Source organism: Triturus cristatus, chromosome 12 (assembly GCF_964204655.1).
Source record: "Triturus cristatus chromosome 12, aTriCri1.1, whole genome shotgun sequence".
In the NCBI taxonomy this organism is placed as follows: Eukaryota; Metazoa; Chordata; class Amphibia; order Caudata; family Salamandridae; genus Triturus; species Triturus cristatus.
In genome coordinates, this window is record NC_140595.1 from 701,722,312 (window position 1) to 701,736,552 (window position 14,241).

Sequence of the window (14,241 nt, forward strand, 5' to 3'; positions counted from 1 at the left end):
CAGAATATATCGGAGGGGAGACATGATAAACAGACGTGTATAGTAGCTATGTGCCGAAAGATCCGCAAAGAAGTAGAACGAATACATAAAGAAAGATTAGAAGCAGACAAAACTGAATCGGAGGGAGAGGAGGAGGAAGAATCAGAAATGGCCGCAGGACAATTAGAAACGATGGCTTATGTAGGTAAAGGAAGATCTTTTAATAATACCAGATGCTTCAATGATCCAATACGTCCGATACGTCCAGAATGTAACAGAAATTTTCAAGCCCCTATGTTAAATACAAGGTCTCCTGAACACCTATTTCAAGCTGCTGATAAATTACTCCGAGACCGAAGGGGGTATCATATGCTCGATTCTATGGATGAACAAGAATTAGCCAGGTCAGCAGTACAATGGGCTGACAGTCCCGGAAAATACAGTGATGATGCGCTGGCACACACGTTTTTGAATCTTAACCCAGACGAACAGCGATTAGCTGGTATATACATGATTCAACACCTCATTATATTATATCAAAGCCAACACTCCGATCCTAGTCCCCTACCTGACATATTGATAGAATTACTCACGAATAAATGGAGAGGTTCAGGTACTGATTTAATTAAAGAAATTCTCGAATATCGGAACCAGTACATTGTCTTCGTATGCCCAGAACATGTTCCAGTTCCCACTATGGGAAGAAAAATGTATCACATAGATAGACAGAATCCCTTACGCGAAGTGCACCCAATAAAGGGTGACGACAATACTTTTAAACGCGTGTTTGTGTACACGCCCATAACTAAAATTGAATTATTAGAAATGAAGAAAGTAGTACCTAGCCATGATAAAGATCCAGCAGGTTTCCACCGTGAGATAAAAGACATGTTACTCATGGGAGAGTATACCTACCCTGACATTATGAAAATATTAAAAGTATTAATGCCTGCCGGTATTTACGAGAAACTCAAAGAAAAGGATTGGGAAGTGGGAGATCAGAAGATAGATTGGACAGCGTTAGAAACCGAAGAAAAGGCCCGAGCTGCAGGTTCAGGGCTTGGGGAAAAGACTACAGCATTACCAGGATTACTAGTGCAAGTATTGCCACGCTTGTTAACTACGAAAAAGGAAGATTGGGGTGCAATTTCAGCCTGTAAACAAAAACAAGACGAAGACACTAGTGATTTTTATTCCCGATTTGAAAAATGTTTTGGTATTAATAGTGGCATAAAAGCAAATAGCGAGTCGTATCCACATCTGTTTGTGACAAAATTAGTTGAAAATTCCCTGCCCCAAGTCAAGAATAGGGTATTAAAATTCGAGAGTACCTGGCAAGGTAACACCCCGTCACAGATGTTACAAATGTTACAATATCACCACAATAGAATTAGAGAAGAACAAGAACATGAACAAAGACGTATGAAAGACACGAAAATGAAAATGCTTGTTGCTCAGTCAGTTCCAGCTGACGGTCATAGAAAGGGTACGACACAGTCCAGTGATTCAGCAGGTCCCGTAAAAGGGACATGCAACTATTGCAAACAGCCAGGTCATTATATACACGATTGTGCAGTTCTGAAACATAATATCTCTACGGGTAAGACCAAGGAGAGACCACGTCCGCCTAGACAGGATCAGATCCCACAACAAGTACCTCAACATGCTCAATCTATGCCAGTTCCACAACAACAGACCGTAGCAACATCACAGCCGCAGCCTATTGCTGCCACACAAGCAACGACACAACAGATGTACCAGTATGCACAAGCAGATTATCCCGATTATCAGCGATACACATGAAATAGCCTAGAGAGGGAAGTTGGCTTACCCCTTATCGAGGTTCCTGTAGATCAAGAGGGACCTTATGTACATAGTGAACTATTAGGGGAAGACAGAAAGTTTTTACTTGATACAGGGGCAAGCAGAACAACTATACGACGCAGTGAAGTTCCAGGGGCACCCCTCTCAGGCTCACAGAATATTTCCCTTGGATTCTCAGGAAAGCCTATTATTAATGAAGTATCACTACCTCTTCCACTTACGGTTGGTCCATTGACACGAACTACAGATTTATGGCTTACTAAAACATGTCCAGAAAACTTGTTAGGCATAAAAACACTGAAAGCTCTAGGAGCCATTATATGTTGTTCTCCGGAAGGAGTACGATTATTTTTACGTGACTTCAAAGGTCACTATGTGTCCAGAGACATGGATCACCGGTTACAGAATTTACCTACACATTTATGGGCACAAGGCCCTACTGATGTTGGTTGCATGCACATTACACCATATCGAGTCACACTCAAAACAGGAGTGGTACTACCACGAATGCGACAATCCAAGTTACCACCAGATGCTGTAGTGGCTTTGCTGCAAATCATTGACGAGCTTATTGCCCAAGGAGTGGTCGTGGAAACGGACTCCAATGTATGTAATTCCCCGATAATTCCTATTCTTAAAAGAACGGATCCAAAAGCACCGCCAGTATATCGATTAGTCATTGATTTGCGCGAATTGAATAAATGTATTGTGCCACAATACCCCGTGGTACCTGATATCTCTTCATTACTAACAGCCATTGATTCAGAAGCAACGTTCTTTACTGTAATTGATCTCAAGAACGCCTTTTTTAGCGTCCCAATCGATCCGGAAAGTCAATACTTGTTCGGATTCAGTTTAAATGGACGAAGTTTTAAATTCACACGCGCACCTCAAGGATTCACAGAAAGCCCCAGCATCTATAGCCAAGCACTGAAACGAGAACTTGACAGTATCCACATGCCAGCTAACACTGCCTTGCTTCAGTATGTCGATGATCTGCTGATCACCGCTTGAAGCGAACCTGAATGTGAAAAAGCATCACTGACGGTTTTACAATTTCTAGCTGACAAGGGGCACAAGGTGTCCCCTTCTAAGCTGCAATTCTGTGTCCAGCAAGTTGTTTACCTTGGGCACTTGCTGTCCAAGGAGGGAAGACAGCTTACACCCGATCGCATCCAGTTAATTGCTAACATGCCACCACCCAAGACACAAAAGGAGGTACGGGCTTTTATAGGCCTCACTTCGTACTGTAGGCAGTGGATCCCTCAATATGCATTTCTGGCAAAACCACTCATTCAGTTGACAACGCAGGAGGCAGCCACATCGACTGTCCTCCCTTGGACTCAAGAACATACACATGCCTTTGAAAGCTTAAAGAAAGCTTTATGTCAAGCACCTGTCTTAGCAACACCATGTTACAGTAAACATTTTACACTTTTTGTTACAGAACGCGAAGGTACTGCCTTGTCAGTACTCACTCAGGAACAAGCAGGATCACACAAACCATGTGCTTATTTTTCTAGTACATTAGATCCCGTAGCTCAGGCTCTTCCTGCGTGCCTGAAATCAGTAGCAGCAACAGCTTTAGCAATCAGACAAAGCGATGCCATAGTGTTAGGACATCAATTGACAGTACAAGTACCACACGCAGTAGAGGTTCTCTTGAACCGAACACAAACACAACACTTGACTATAGCAAGACTTACCGGTTATGAATTGACATTGTTCCAGCCACACATAGAAATCAGACGTTGTAGTACTTTAAATCCTGCCACACTTTTGCCAGTAAATGGAACAGACCCATTAGCACATGATTGTATTGAAGTCATTACTATCACGACGAAACCCAGACAAGACTTGACAGATATTCCCTTACCAGATCCAGATCTGACATTGTATGTAGATGGTTCATGCATGAGAACAAGTACAGGAGAGTTAGTGGCCGCTTATGCAGTCACAACAGACACTGAAGTCATTGAAACAAATTGTATTAACACTTTGTCAGCTCAAGCAGCAGAGCTCATCGCTCTGACACAAGCCTGTATTCAAGCCACAAATAAGAAAGTCAACATATACACAGATTCACGTTATGCATTCGGAGTCGTCCATGACTTCGGCGTGCTGTGGCGAGAGAGAGGTTATTTAACTTCTCACGGTACCCATATCCAACACGGACCCCTCATTCAAGCTCTATTAGACGCAATTCATCTACCTACTGCAATATCTATTATGAAATGCAAAGCCCATACGAAAGTTACCGATATCATTTCTCAGGGTAACGACCTAGCTGACAGAACAGCTAAACAGACTGCTCAGAACCAGACTCATACAACTGACACGACAAAGACAATAGTTCCGACACCGACACACTGCATGACAGTTAAGAATCCCGCCCTTGATGTAATTGACATACAGACACATGCTACACCAGAAGAAATAAAGAAATGGACTGAATTAGGAGGGATCCAAACGGATCAAGAATGGATGACGAAGGGAAAATCTATATGGTTTCTCCCCGACTCCATGGTTCAAGTCATCATTAACACAATACATAGTCCAGCGCACCTAGGAGAAAAAGCTATGCTAGATAGCATTCAACACATCTGGTTCAACAAACATTTGCGAGCAGCAGCTAAACAAAAAGTACGTACCTGTATGATATGTTGTCAGTTCAACCCAGGTAAAAGCATCCCTGTAGAGCAAGGTGGATTTCAACCTCCTGATCATCCTTTTGAAGTCCTCCAGATGGATTATATCCAGATGGAACGATGTCGAGGATTCAAATATGTTCTCGTAGTTGTCTGTGCTCTTTCCCGTTGGACAGAAGCCTACCCGGTTTCAGATTACACTGCCCCGACTACTGCCAAACAGTTAGTTCGAGAATTCTTCCCACGGTATGGTTTACCACGTGTTGTATACTCAGATAACGGCCAGCCATTCTCATCCGAGCTAATGAAACACGTTTCACTTCTGTTAGGTTACCAATGGAAATTCCACTGTGTCCGACATCCCGAGGCAGCAGGTCTCGTGGAACGCCATAATCAAACTCTGAAAATTAGATTGTCCAAAGTATGTAGAGAAAAAGGTGTTGATTGGATAGTAGCCTTACCAGTTGCGCTCTTTTACATGAGAATGGTAGCACATTCTCGAACAGGGCTATCCCCGTATGAGGTGATCTTTGGTAGACCACCAAATATGTGGGGGACGCCTATACCTCGTAAAATCACTGATGTTGACTGTAATATGCTGACAGATTACCTGGCTTCCTTGATGTCTGCACTACAATCTTGTCGTTCACAGGTAGCTGCAGCTTTTCCCGATAACACTGAGGTGAAGCCCCATGACGTGGTTCCAGGGGATCTTGTGCTAGTGAGGAACTTTGACAGAAGGAGCCAGCTGGAGCCTTGGTGGCAGTCGCCGAAACTCGTCTTATTGACCACAAGGACAGCCGTGAAGGTTGAGGGACGTAAAGGGTGGTTGCACTCGAGCCATATAAAGAAATTTTATGGACTACCGTCAGACGTGAATACTCAGCCCTGCATTCCCTCACAGACTGATTCAAAACTTCCTTTGGTTGAAAAGACCGAGAGTGACATTTATAAACTGAAACTAAGGTCTAGCAAGTCAGACAATTTGATTGTTTAAGTCCTCTCCAAGGTGAATCGGTTGAATTTGTCCCTGACATGTATCCTCTAGACCGAAATAGAGAGAGAAAAAGACAGAAAAAGCTTAAGAAACATGCGTACTGTAAATCACTTCGTAGTCACTGCATAGTGACATTATTAATTATGTTTTTCCTAAATCTTCTGATAATTGCTGTTAGTATATTGCTACACATGTATTACCCTATTTCTAAACGTGTTTTCAATGCTACTGCTGAACATTCTTTTAGCGAATTACCTCCGCATGAGTTGTCTTATAGATTTGCGCTGCGCAACACTTTTATTAGTATGTTACATCATTCCCATCAGACCAGCAATGCTACAAATTGTTGGATATGTGGCCGACTCCCTCCCTATCAGAACTATAAGGGAGTTCTGCCTCTCTTTCCGTATCCGTTCACACACAATGGCTCCTGTGGAGCATGGTTTAGTTTGATTAATTCCTTAGATTCAAATTCAGTAGTTTATCAAGACAATTGGGTATGGGGAAACCTGAACCTGGTCTTACTTAAAGTCTGCTACCCTAATAAGGAGGGACTTCCCAAAAGAACAGGAACTGATCTAGAAAATGAAGTATATGGATTAGGTAACTTTACACTTAACCTCATGATTCTGAATGTTGAATCTGAAGCTACACCAATCTTGCCAGCTATGTCAGTATTTCCAGTTAAAGGTGAATTATGCGTAAGAAAGAATGGTTCAATACACATGGGCCATAGTAAATGTACCATGGTAATAGAATTCAGTGATCAAGGCAAGTCTACATTTAGAGCTTCTCGTCATTCCTACTTCATATGTGGCCAGACCGCATATATACGTTTACCTCTAGATTGGGATGGTACCTGTTACATTGCATTCCTTCTGCCACCTGTTTTCCTAGCCCCTCCTGATTATCACAGAAATAACCATTTAGTACACAATAGACAACAGAGAGATCTCCCGATTGTCGATTACACCGAAATGGCATGGGAGCAATACACAGATTTCAATAAAGGTTTCTTTCCCTATATAGGTACAGTCACTAATAGTAAGCTGATACGTAGATTAACTAGAACCCTTGAAGCAGTAGTGAATGAAACTACTTCCGCCTTAGGCAACTTAACAGAGGAGCAGTCTGCGATGCGGATTGTCGTCCTTCAAAATCGTCTTGTCCTTGACGTCATCCTGGCCGATAGGGGCGGAGCTTGTAGGGTCATCGGATCAAGTTGCTGTGTTTTCATACCAGAAAACTCGCCGTCAGTATATAAAGCCATAACTCGCCTTCATAAGATTGTAAGCCAGATACACCAGAGTCCAGGCACCTGGACTTGGTCCGGTTGGTTCTGGAGCGTGTTGTCAGCCTGGGGATGGAGGATTCTATCCTTCCTAGGTATTGGCTTTCTCATATTATTCAGTTGCTGCTTATGTCTACAATGTGGGCCAGCGATTTGTGGTCTGTGTGCCACATCGTGTATCCCGCCTTCAAGTTTTCGCTCAAAATCCCGGAAGAAGAAAGAAGAACAAATGATGCTATATGAACAGATTGATGGATTGATGAAGATCGATATCTCATGAAGGGTCCGTAGGGGACAAGGAGGGAATGAGGAAATATGAATTTTATGATCAGTTATGTCCCCTATCTTAGACCCCAACGGCTCCATGTACATGCTACAAGTACATGTATGTTCCCTCCAGTTCCAGTTATGAAGACGCAAATACATGTGCGTCCACCGTCAACATGTCCTCTTTCAGATCCGCCATGAATGGGTCGGATATTCCGTTCCTAAGTATGAAAGGCCACCGACTTTATGTGGTTCACTTTCCACGTTTTACAGTTCAGGCGAGTAGGCCCTGAATTCTGCCATTAAGCCTTTTCCTGCCTTCTGCCTCTGAAAGCTCCAGTCTGAGCTCGCATCTGTATCCATGAACTTTGTCCTACTCCCTGCGCGGCTAACGGTGCCTGATCCGGCCTGTTGCCTGCCAAAAACTGTATTTCACCTTCAAGTTATCTGCTCCGCTCCTCATCCAATGCATTCCTGTCTAGTAGTTTAGGTAAACATTCTTCCAGCTACCGAGCAAAGGGCCCGGCCTCACTGTCCTCATGCAAGTAATTCATAGCCCCTGTTACCATGGAAGATTCCTGCCCCCTCGCATCTCATGTAGACACTTAGACGCTTGTACACGCACTAACAGTCAGTATAGAATAGATTCCGTCCGAGAGACCTTTCCTTTTGGATAATACAGTTCTTTAAACATAAGATATTACATATGATTTGGGATTAGGTTGACCTGACCCCCCAGACTTCTGTCTCCACATGTAGAGCTAAATGTCAAGTCCCCTTCACCCTCTAGTTGCACGTCAATCACACGTCATGCGGCTGCGCGCGCATCTCTGCCAAGTATTTCTGCTGACATTGCAGGATTCTCTTATGGATCCACCCACTTGTGACATCATGTTTAATGACGTTTCTAGTCTACGCCTATATTCACGCCTCTTTTCATTACGTATGTGTATTCTTATCTGTATTATCAGCTGTTACGCCTCCTGCATCTGTCTTAATGTAATGCTTTTCATATAAATATCTTTACTTGTCAATAATGTATTGCCTTCCCTTCCTGAACCTTCGTGGTGATGGAATTTGATGCCATGGTTCGAACCATAATTCCTTTGTAAAGGAATAAAGCCTTTCAGAACCTCTAATACCACGGATTCTGCCTCTTATTTTTACTGAGTTATTCTTACTAGACTTTACCGCATAAAAAATAGTACAGGTAATTAAAATATTTACCACAAAGCTTTGCACAGATTAGTGAGGAGTTGTCATTTGAGTATGGGGTTTGCTTAAGGAATGGTCTGTTTGTGCCTCCTCTCTTGTTGAGAGAGAGGATTATTGAGATGGCTCATGAGGGACATATGGGGATTTCAGCCACTTGCAAGAAACTCAAAGAAATGTATTGGTTGCCAAGTATTGACAAACAGGTAGCCAATTTTGTTGATAATTGTCCTAAATGTGTAGTTTCGGACAAAAATTGGAAGTTGAACAAGAAACCTTTATTTCCAGAAGCGCCATGGGAGAAAAATGCCTTGGACTTCGCTTGGCCATTCAATGTGTTGCCCTTTGACAAAAGATTCTTGCTAGTAGCAATTGACTTTTATTCTAAACAGATTTATTACTCATTTGCGGAGGCTGCCAATTCCACTACTGTGATCTCTTTTCTTGAAAAGATTTTTAAGATCGAAGGTGCACCCTGTTGCATTGTCACAGATAATGGTTTATCTTTTGTTTCAAGGCAAATTATAAGTTAAAAAAAGAAAAATTTGAAATCAAGCACTGTCAAGTTGCCTTGTACAGTCCATCCTGTAATGGACTTGTCGAAAGGGCCAATCATTTTTTAAAAGAAGGAATTCAAACTGCCATTGCAGCCAATGTCAATGTAGCTGAGTTTTTACAAGAAAAGGTTTGGGCATATCTTACTTCACCACATTCTACCACGGATGTGACACCTTTTAAAGCACTCAGGGGAAGAGAAGCTAGGTCAAAACCGATGCTCAAATGGTTCACGGATTTGGCACTGGGCTCTGCTCTATCCAAGTAAAGAAATATGAGGGAAGATCAACAACTAGTTAGAAATAGAGTAATTGCCAAACAACTGTTGCAAAAAAAACACTATGAACGCAATTCAAGAGTCAAAGTTGAGAATTTTGCAGTGAATGATTGGGTTTTGATCTCAAGAAGCCTTACAGGGTTTGCAAAGGTCAGCCTAAATTTTCCTTAGCTGTACGTGTAGTTAGGGTCAGTAAACCCTCTGTTTTGTTAGAAGGGAGGAGTCAGTGGAACAAGGATAGTGTAGTCAAAACTTACAGAAAACCAGGAGGAGATTTTGAACAATGTGTATGCCAATAGAGGTGTTGAGGATGATTCTAATCTATCTTTTGTTGTTGGTAATGATTTTGTGGTCAACTCAGATGTTCAAGATCAAAGACCATCAGAAGCAACTGATGTAATTCCCTCCTTCTCTACTGCTGATAGTAGTAGAGTTTGTTCAAGATCTAAATCCGATGTTGCTGATGATAACATAGTGGGAATTAAAATAAGGGGACAGCATTCCATGTACACTCAAGTGAAGTGCCAAGTGAAGAGTGTGCATCCTCTCGTAGCCAGCGTACCTGCAGGATGCCTGCTAAATTGCAGGACTATGTTCTTTATTGATTTATTTTGTTTTGTTTTTTAAAGGGGGGTGCAGTATGTGGGTACGTTTAGTATGGTGTCTCTTTAAGACTCATGTAGAATCTTTTTATGTCATTTGGAATATTGATGTGTGGAATGTATTTCTGGTTACCTAGTGAGGGGCAGTTGGACTGTTTACTTTGTATGCTCAGCTACTCCTTGCTCTGGGTTCTTTACTCTGAACTTTTGTTCATTAAAACATCGTTTTACCAAGCTACAGTTCCAGCAGTGATCTTTTCTCCAACCTCTACCACAATACCGTGAACACACATGGCTTTTTTTTCAACTCAAGTTCACAAATGACCCCTTGCCGAATTCAGAATTTTGTCTACTTTTTAGAAATGTATAGCTTCCTGGGATCCATCATTTCACACCCATTTCTACCGCTAACGGGAAGGAGGTTGAAAGCAAAAAAATCTGGAAAATGTTCCAATAAAATGCCAAAACTGTGTTGAAAAATTTGGTTTTCTGATAAAAGTCCTTGAAAGCTGGGAAGATGGTGATTTTAATGCTGCAAACCCTTTTTTCGATGCCATTTTCAGAGGTAAAAAAAGACTCTTTCGTCTGCAGCACTTTTTTCAAATGTTTCCCCAAACAAAACCCACATTTAGCTGGATTTTGGCTACGTTCTCGGTCCCCTCCAGGGAAAACTACAACCCTGGGTACCTTAGAATCCCAAGGAAGTTGGAAAAAAAGGAAGCAAATTTGACATGGATACCTTATGTGGGCCAAACATTATGGGGGCCTAAGTGCAAACTACCCCAAATTGCCAATAAAAGGCTTAGCACAGGGGAGTAAAAGGCCTATGAGCAAAGGGGTTGAAGGAAATGAGTTTTGAAAACAAATTTCTACCATGTTAGAAATGCACTTTTTAATACATTTAACATACTATAGAAATGTTTTCACGGAAAATGACATGTATTAAAAATTTGTTTGCTGTAAACGTACACAAATTCCCTTTAAAATGCATTCCATGACACGTATTAAAATGCGCTTGCCTCATGATGTGATGGGGAATTCATTATATTGCATTTAAGTTGCGAAAAGATTAACTTAGTAAAGCACATGTAGGGAAAACATGTTTGCCTGACTGTATATGAGAATAACGTGAAGAAAATCCTTTTGTATCCGGATACCATACTTAAATGTGCCCTTTTGCTTAGGCCCAAGCCTCCTACTTTCAACTCTTATTCATAGTTAAATAGACTTTTATATAGGACAATTTCCCTAGAAGCATCATACTGCTAGAGAATGTGCTGACTTCAATATTATGTTTCCTTAGCTTCGTCATGCCATATTAGATCATTTTACAGAACAATAAGCCTGCTATGAATTCATAATCAATAGTCTAATAGAATGAATAATAATATAGACATATTTTATATGTGGGTATGCTAAAAGATCATTGACATTTATTTCAGCCTCTGACTAGCCATTGTTTTCACATTAGACAGGGAGCGCATCTTTAGCTTAGGTAAGAAGGTTCTCATGAGAACTTTCCTCCATGTTTCAGGCAAATGGCTACAGTGTTTAACTATGTACAGGCGTGATATTGACAACACCATTGGATGAGTTGTTTCCATTGGGGGAGAATATCCAACACTTACTAAACTTTCATTACATTATCATGTGATATATATTAACCCCTTTGGTGTTCCTGTGCTCATGACGGAACCATTCCGTCATGAGGACAGGGGCACAAAATACCTCTGCTACAAACAGCAGCTTTCCCAACCTCCCGAGTCCCCTTCACAGGTTTTCAGGCTAATGACTGAAAACAAAACTGAAACTTAGTTTCAGTTTGAGTGTTTCAGTGCTCAAGGGGCTATCTCACTTGGGAGAGGCATTGTTGGAAAGGGGAGGATCTCCCCTTTCCAATGGTACCCTAGTGGATTCCTATTTCATTATCACCATCAATTAGTTCAACTAATGGTCCATCGACCAGAGGAAATAACTTTTTGATCTGTGAAGGGTTAGTGAAGGTGTTCTAGACTAATCGTGAATATTTGTGAAAACATATAAACTTGACACCCAGCAGTTATACTCAATTGTGTGTTGTTGGGCCCAGATGAGTATATGGTAGTAAAGTATCTGTTGTTAGTAAACCGCTGGATCACAGGCACCGGTAGGCACTGAGGTGGCGGGGGGAGACTGGTCATCCAAGGCTACCTGGAAGATGCCCGTGCACCTGAGTCCTGATGGTAAGAGCATACAGATCATAGGACAACTACCCTTTGTGGCTGAAAAAGGACTTAGATGTGGTCCTGTTGGTGGTTCCTCAGCGACCCCTTCGCGTGGCCTCTGAGAGGCACGTACAGCCCACACAGTCCAGTGGCAGCCCAGCGTAAAGGGTCTCAAGGAAGTTCCCATGTGAGGGAGTCCTGGCATGAGAGAAAAGTCTGACACTGCTCCACCAATGGGTACCACGCAGCATCAAGGCATTTCAGGAAGACTCCCATCCATCACAATGTCGTCTTTTATCTTTGAGAGTTTGCAGTTCTCGGAGCCAGGGTGCCATTAATGAATTCTCTGCAGTGAACTGCTCATCTGCTCCTGATGCATTACTCAGTTTGAACTGTGTTGAATCACCCCAACACCATGAGCGCCAGTGGAATCGAACAATGCTGCACAGAGAGACTGTGACACCACGGACAGGGTATTGAGAGAAGCCTAGACTTCACCCACGTCACACTCGTGCCTATAGTCATCTGGTGAAACCAAGGGTGCATACCGTGATGCTGGGTGCGATGAGCTGCACTTTTTTGCCGATTCTGTATTGTCCTGTGGACTGCCTGAAGAGACTCAGTGGCGTTTTGTTTAGTTGTTTCTTCCCTCCCATAGGTTGGACTTGTTTGTTTCTATTCAATAAAGTTGTGAGGGATCTAATGTCCTGTGGGGCACGTTCAAGTGTTCCAACATATGCCCTATGTCACCAGCCACTCCCTGAGGGTTGACTCCATACTCACCCCACACACACCCATCACAGGTGTCACGGGTCAGGTGAACCTGCAAATAAAAGGGGCTGGGCGCACGTGCCCTGGGCCAGTTCCAGCAATTACAATCATGCCTCCATGTTGTTTCCACTTACATGAGACCCTAGGGCCAAAACCACCACAAAGCTGAGGTTTTAAAGGGCAATTGTGCATGACCCTTTGTACTGTCAAGTATTAATGAGGTTTCATAGCAAATATAAACTGTTAGGCCTGTGCCATTATTAGTAATTCAAAAGGGCAATTTACCCGAGCATAATAGCCACTGTAGCAATAACTTTGTAAACACACTGTACATTTCCCTTCATTCAAATCTCCTACACTGTATACAATAAAGGCAGTATTATATCTAAGGTCCACCCCCCATGGATATGTATTAACCCCTTCGCTGCGGCGCGAATTCGGCCACAGCGCTGGGGGGGTTTTGGGGGGTTTGCGGCGCTGCTATGCTCATGACGGAACCACGCCGTCATGAGTCATGGGCGAGCTGTGCTCATGACGGCGTGGTTCCGTCATGACTCCACCCACTTGCGCTAATCGCCCGCACAGGCGGGGAATTAGCGCCGCGTGGGCGGAGCAGCCGCCAACGGCCGCAGCATGACGGAACCACTCCGTCATGAGCACACGGCGCCCGTGGCTCATGACGGAGTGGTTCCGTCAAGGGCATGCAAGGGGTTAAGCACAACATGTCATTTCAGAGGGCTAAAGCATGGAAACTAAAACAGTACCACCTTAGGGACAGTCACTCCTTAGGAGATGCTCTTGGGTTGCATGAATCCATAAATGGAACCATATGTATCTGGAAGGTCTTTAGGGCTAGGCCTGTCCACTCACCTGCTGATATCCGCCCAGCTGGACGAGGCTCTTGTTAAGGGTCAGCACTGGCTCTGATGTGTGTCCCGGCTGGTACATTCCCACCACCACACTCTCGGCCACGCCTCCTGCAGATATTCTCCAGTTCAGTATTTCATAGGCTGGTGGAGGGTTCCCGTTGGAGTCAAAAAAGACCCTATACCCTGCCAAGCTCCGGAAGTTAACAGTTCTCACATAGTGAAGCAGCTGTTAAAATAAAAAGGTCATGCTGTAATTTGGCTTTGGGAATATTTTATAAATCCTATGTGTGCATCAGTGCAAATAAATAAAATACTGATTGTCCAGAATCTTGTTTCTGAAGCTCCCTGAAACCTAAAACCCACCCACCAGATTCCATCTCTGCTCCCCTAGTCACACAGTGCTGAAGGAAGAAGTTCCTCCCTGCCACAAAAACAGCACATAATAAATGGCACACATTTATTTCCATTATTGCCGTTCTTTGCGAAGATTACCGATTTCAAAATGCAGTTATTAACACGTTTACAAAGAGTCGGAAAACTGGGGAAAAGATGTGAAGACACATGACCCCCTGCCGGTGACGCTGCTTTGCGAAGTCCTGACTTCTCTCATAGGGGCTAATGCACAAAGATTATCTGAAATAATTTGGAATGCGACTTTCTTATGTTTCCAGTAAAAGCAAATAGGAATTAGCAAGGAAATGGATGCTATCCATAGACCATCGTGGCACCTGCGTTGATGTTCTGC

General features: G+C 42.9%; 1 protein-coding gene across 1 annotated transcript in view; it reads right to left on the minus strand.

Moving 5' to 3' along the window:
* The window catches only part of LOC146780140 (vomeronasal type-2 receptor 26-like), a 139,558-nt gene extending 125,685 nt beyond the window's left edge, over positions 1–13,873 (minus strand). The window contains exons 1-2 of the mRNA XM_085637125.1: positions 13,811–13,873; positions 13,498–13,722 (exon numbers count right to left, since the gene is read on the minus strand). Coding sequence (XP_085493251.1) covers positions 13,498–13,722; positions 13,811–13,873 — 288 coding nt within the window. The remainder of the gene's footprint in view (positions 1–13,497; positions 13,723–13,810) is intronic.
* Between the last annotated feature and the right edge of the window lie 368 nt (positions 13,874–14,241).